The sequence below is a fragment of the Buceros rhinoceros genome, unplaced genomic scaffold (genome assembly GCF_000710305.1).
Source record: "Buceros rhinoceros silvestris isolate BGI_N320 unplaced genomic scaffold, ASM71030v1 scaffold6645, whole genome shotgun sequence".
Taxonomy (NCBI): domain Eukaryota; kingdom Metazoa; phylum Chordata; class Aves; order Bucerotiformes; family Bucerotidae; genus Buceros; species Buceros rhinoceros.
Genome location: NW_010413316.1, coordinates 21,292 through 26,161, shown reverse-complemented (window position 1 = coordinate 26,161; position 4,870 = coordinate 21,292). Strand labels below are relative to the sequence as shown.

The 4,870-nt window shown below is 54.3% G+C and overlaps 1 protein-coding gene across 1 annotated transcript in view; it reads right to left on the bottom strand.

Moving 5' to 3' along the window:
• Positions 1-472: 472 nt before the first annotated feature.
• The window catches only part of L3MBTL1 (l(3)mbt-like 1 (Drosophila)), an 18,738-nt gene continuing 14,340 nt past the window's right edge, over positions 473-4,870 (bottom strand). The window contains exons 17-21 of the mRNA XM_010136673.1: positions 3,879-4,076; positions 3,510-3,556; positions 2,406-2,563; positions 1,539-1,601; positions 473-607 (exon numbers count right to left, since the gene is read on the bottom strand). Coding sequence (XP_010134975.1) covers positions 473-607; positions 1,539-1,601; positions 2,406-2,563; positions 3,510-3,556; positions 3,879-4,076 — 601 coding nt within the window. The remainder of the gene's footprint in view (positions 608-1,538; positions 1,602-2,405; positions 2,564-3,509; positions 3,557-3,878; positions 4,077-4,870) is intronic.

Genomic DNA, 4,870 nt, shown 5'->3' with positions numbered 1-4,870 from the left:
AAAAAAAAAAAATCTCTATCAGCTTATCAGCTGCTGAGCAAAGCCAAGATCAGCGTTTAAATGGGTGCAAGCACATACGCGGGCAGTCAGGCCCTTCCCTTAGCTGGGTGACCACTGGTGAGTAGTGGTGTCAGCCTTGAGCTGCTACACCCTCGCACTGCTCCCCCATCCCTCAACTCACCCCCCCAAATCGTTGCAGTTACAGCAGGACAGGCTAGTCCCACGCCCACCCTCCATCTCTACAGCCACCCCCAAGGCTAGGGGTCAGCCTGTACCCAGAGCAGGAGGAGAAAGGCAGTGTGGAGTGGAAGGGAGAGGACGGGAGATGGACACGTGGAGAGTGGAGATGCAGCATCCAAGAGGATATGAGCAGAACATGACAAGCTGTGGCCAGCTGGGGGGAATCTCTATCCTGACCAGACAGTTAGGCAGCACCAGTGCTGAGGAAGGGTCCCCATCGGGCCAAGAAAAGTCACTTTAAGGTGTCATCAGCATTCTTGAACATGAGAATGGCATTGTAGATCTTAAGTGCTGGGCCCAGCTTGACACTCATAATCTTGACGATGTCAGCCTGCGTCAGCAAGAGGAATGCCTCGCCGTCGATCATCTGGAGAGGAGAGCAGGGACAAAGGCACTCATGGAAAATCCAGGCTGTGATTTCCTAGAGACAGCCAGCACGAGCATGACCTGGGATGTGCACAGTCACACTATCAGCCAGGTATCACAGATGATCCCAGAGAGCAGGGCAGGGGCCACCCACAGCACTCCCAGGCTGCCCCAGATAAGCCAGAGTTGGGAGCTTGCGTGCCCAGGAACAGGGTGAAGACAGGGAAAGTCACTTGCAGGGACTGCCCCAGGAGCTCACGCTGCAGCCAGCCCAGGCTTTTGCCACAGCACAAAGCCAGCAGACAACCTGCTCTGGACAAACACCCATCCATTTTCTACTCCAGGTCCTGGCACGTGTGGAGGCTGCCCCCAGCTCGGTTTTGTGCGCCTGAGCACTCTTAAAGCCATTTACTAACAGGCCAGGACACGTGCTGTACGTGGTGTGCCCAGGATCAGCTTGGGCACTGCTCCGGGTATCCTGCGAGTGCTGGAAAGCAGACCCCCTGCGCATCTGTCCAGAGGGGTCTAGAAACAACGAACCCAGCTGACAAGACAGCAATGCCACCAGTGCTGGTGAGAGGACACAGGCAGTGAGGGATGAACGGGTGAGGAGTAAGCAGCCTCCCTCGGGAGGTGATGCTGCAGTTAAGGCTGCAGCACCATCCTCTTCCCACTCCCCCGGTCTAGTCTCCTCAGAGGGGCACTCCCCCGGGGTTCAGCATCTCTCCTCCTGCCACTCTGCCTGCTCAAGCAGACGGCTGCACACTCAAGCACTGTGGGGCTGCTGCCCCCAGGACTGCAGGTGCCAGGTGCCAGACATGCTCTCAGCATTCGGCAGCAATCCGCTGCAAGAAGGCCAATGGCCAATCCCTCCCGGCTCTGTTAGCAAACCTATCCTTGGCCACCTGCACTCATCCTCCAGCCCTTCTCACCTCATCCTTGAAGAGCTTGGCTTGGTCCTCGCAACCCGTCAGAGTCTGAACAAAGCTAAAGACCTTGGAATAAACAGAGAAAAATGTCAAGACAGAAGCAACATTTCTGGCTGAAGACCCGCCATGAGCCCACATCCTCACTTCCACAGAGGCATTGTGCGGCCTGTAAGGCAACATGTGGCTGTTAGGGCAAAGGCACCCTCCCATGCCTTGAGATCACCCTTGGACAGGGCACAGGTGCTGGCCTCCTCCAAGCCCTGAGCAGCAAATGCTACAGCAGCTTCATCTCCAGCATGAGACAATTCCCACTGAGGGGTGGGCACAAGAGACGAGCACACAGGAGGGTAACGGGGACATCAGGCCTGGGGCTGATGCCAGAGCTCCAGCTACCCAGGCCTTAAGAGGGCCCATCGCAGATGCCCAAGGAAGTGAATGAAGGTGACAAGGAAGAATCTGAGGTAGGGATTTCTTTTTCAGAGAAACAGGAAAGAAACTTCTTAACTGCAGAGCCTATAGTTTAATTTTTTAACCTGGCAAAGAGAGAACTGATTTCTTTGGAAAATGTAATATGCTAAATGAAGAGACTCCTGCTTGCCTTCACCTGCCCGCCCTGGGCTAATGTCACATTCAAGCCAAGTGAGAACCTGGTAGTTCTGCACGTGCTTCCCAGAAGCTGTCATCAGGGCTCACAGCACCTCACAAGCCTGTCCAGCAGACCACCTTCTTGCCAGCCCAGGAAAGCAACCTCTGAAGCATCTCCATGACTGGTGTGTCATCTCCATGACATGGTGCTGCACAACCAAGTAGAGCTCTCCCAGACATGCCAGTGGGTTAGGAGCCAGCATGCAGTCTTCAAACCCATCTTACCTCATCGATGGTCCACTTGGCCACTGTCGTTGCTGTGATGCCAGCGACCCCTGGCAGGAGTTTGCAGTGCTGCTCCCAGCAGAGTGACAGGGAGCGGTCAGGGTGAGCAGACAGGGCAGACATGAAGAGTGACTGGTGCATATTGTCTGAAGAAATAGCTGGCAAGAAAAACGCAAGATGTGATAAAAGGTAGAAGGACGAGAACATCCCATCCATCCTATCCTACAAGCCTTGAGGAGGGTCCGGTTCAGGGGAGGGCCCGGGCTGGCAGCAGAGGGTCTCACAGGTCCAGGTATAAAGAGCTACTCATTGTCCTTTGAATTAATAGGATATCAGTGTATCCAAGTGTGCAGTTTGGAAGGGTTAGGGATGGTGGGGGAAGAAGTTTAGAGACAAGCTTGGCTTTGCCCTGTTCTCACCACCTTCGATCACTTATTTTCCATACTTTCAATGTCACATTTCACACCAGAATGCCATCCCATATTATTCAGTTCATTTCATGTTTTTAACAAAGTTTTTCCCTTGCTCTCTGCTCCAGGGAGTCAAGGATGGCTCCCAAAAGAGACCCATTTCATTCACCCCCAGTGCTGGGGTAGGAGGCAGGACAGCCCATGGCAAACTGATTCTGGCTGGAATAAACGTCCGTCATTGTCTTATGTCAGTCATCAGCGCTAAATGCCAAGCAAACTGCCCAGCATCAGTTTCTGTGCCGCAGCTAAACTGGCACTTCACAGCCACATTGGTATTTTGGGGTGCAGTAGCCAGAGGATGAAGGTACGGCATCCCTGTCTGAGGAGGAGAAAGCACTGGGGAAAACACACTGCCACAGAGAGAGGATCCTAAAGCACGGGATCCCTGCCCTAAGGCACGCAGAGATTCACAGACATAAACAGACACAACGAGGGACCTAGCAGAGCTCTGGTGAGAGGCAAGGACATTTCTTGTCTAATGGACAACTTTGGCAATCAATCACAAGTTCCTTACTGTGCTGACCCACGTGAAGCCTGACTGAGTAAGCCAAGGGAGACCTGCATCCAACAGCCATCACCCCAGCTCCTCAAGACTTGCTCTTGTGATGACACCAGGGCAGAGGATGGCACTTACTCTGGAAGTCTTCCTGCTGGATCTTCCGGTACTTTGGAGGACGCCCTCTAAAGAGACAGGAAGACTGATTTCCAACTGGGCTGGGACTGGCCCGAGGGCCCTCCTCCACACTGCACAGAGCAATGCCTTGGCAGTGGGAGCAAGGATTACCTCTTGGACCCTGACCAAAGGGTTGACAGCTAAAGACACAGAACATGGGAAGAGAAACCAGCAGAGGTGCCCAGCAGAACTGGAAGAACAAACACCAGCTGCAAGCAACCATGCTCTGCATGGTCAAGGAGCCTCTCTGGCTTTGCCAGCGCTCCCAGGGATGGCAGGTGCAGCACAGGGGCCTCGCACTGCTGCACTGCTCACCGAGCTCGCCCCTACCTCCCGTGGTGCCGAGATTTCTTTCGCTGAGGGAAGCCCATCAGGTTTCTCTTGCGAGTTGAGACCTCAGTATCGGAGAAGTCTGCTTTAAGCCTGCCCTGGTTCTTCTCTGCCAGCGGGCACCCTGAGAGGCAGTAATGGGCTGTGAATCTCCCAGTCACATGTCCTGACCCATCGCAACCTGGAGTGGGGCACTTCCTAGAGAACAAAGGAGAGGCAGGCAATGGAACCAGCTCAGAGCAGCATGGTGGGGCAAGCCAGCAGGGCCACCACTCCAGCCCTGAGCACGGGAGGCTGTAGCCCTGGACACAGAGAGCAGAGTAAAGACCTGCTCAACAAATTCCTGGAGCTAGGGCACTGGGTGCACAGGCAGAGCACACCCAGTCCCTGCAGGTTCACACACCCATGCCACCTTCTCTGCTGTTGTCACAGCGACCCTGTGCAAGTCACCACAGTGCTGATCAAGCAGGTCACTGGGGTTCACGATCTTCATCTTCCCTTTCCTTGCTCCCACAAGCAGCCAGACAAGCCTCAGAGAGAACGAGTGTCATAAGTATGGCCAGTAGAGAAACCCCAGGAGCCAGATTTGCCTTCCACATCCTCAAGGATGCTCCACCACACTCACTCCCCTTGACACCAGTCTGTTGTGTTGGGGTTGGCACTACACTGTGCCTGGTTTCCCCTGGAAAAGGTCATACCAGTGACTGACTGAGCTGGAGAAGATGTGCTGATTCTTCTCAGGACTTCACAGCTCACGACTTCACAGTGAAAGGCATCCACAAGAGGCAGGAGGAAGATAGTCCTTGAATCATAGAATCATCCAGCTGGAAGAGACCTTTTTAGGTCATCGAGTCCAACCGTTCACCCTGCTCTGCCAGGGTCCCTAAACCATGTCCCCCAACACCACATCCACATGGCTGTTAAACCCCTCCAGGGATGGGGACTCCACCACTGCCCTGGGCAGACTGTTCCACGGCTTCACGACCCTCTCT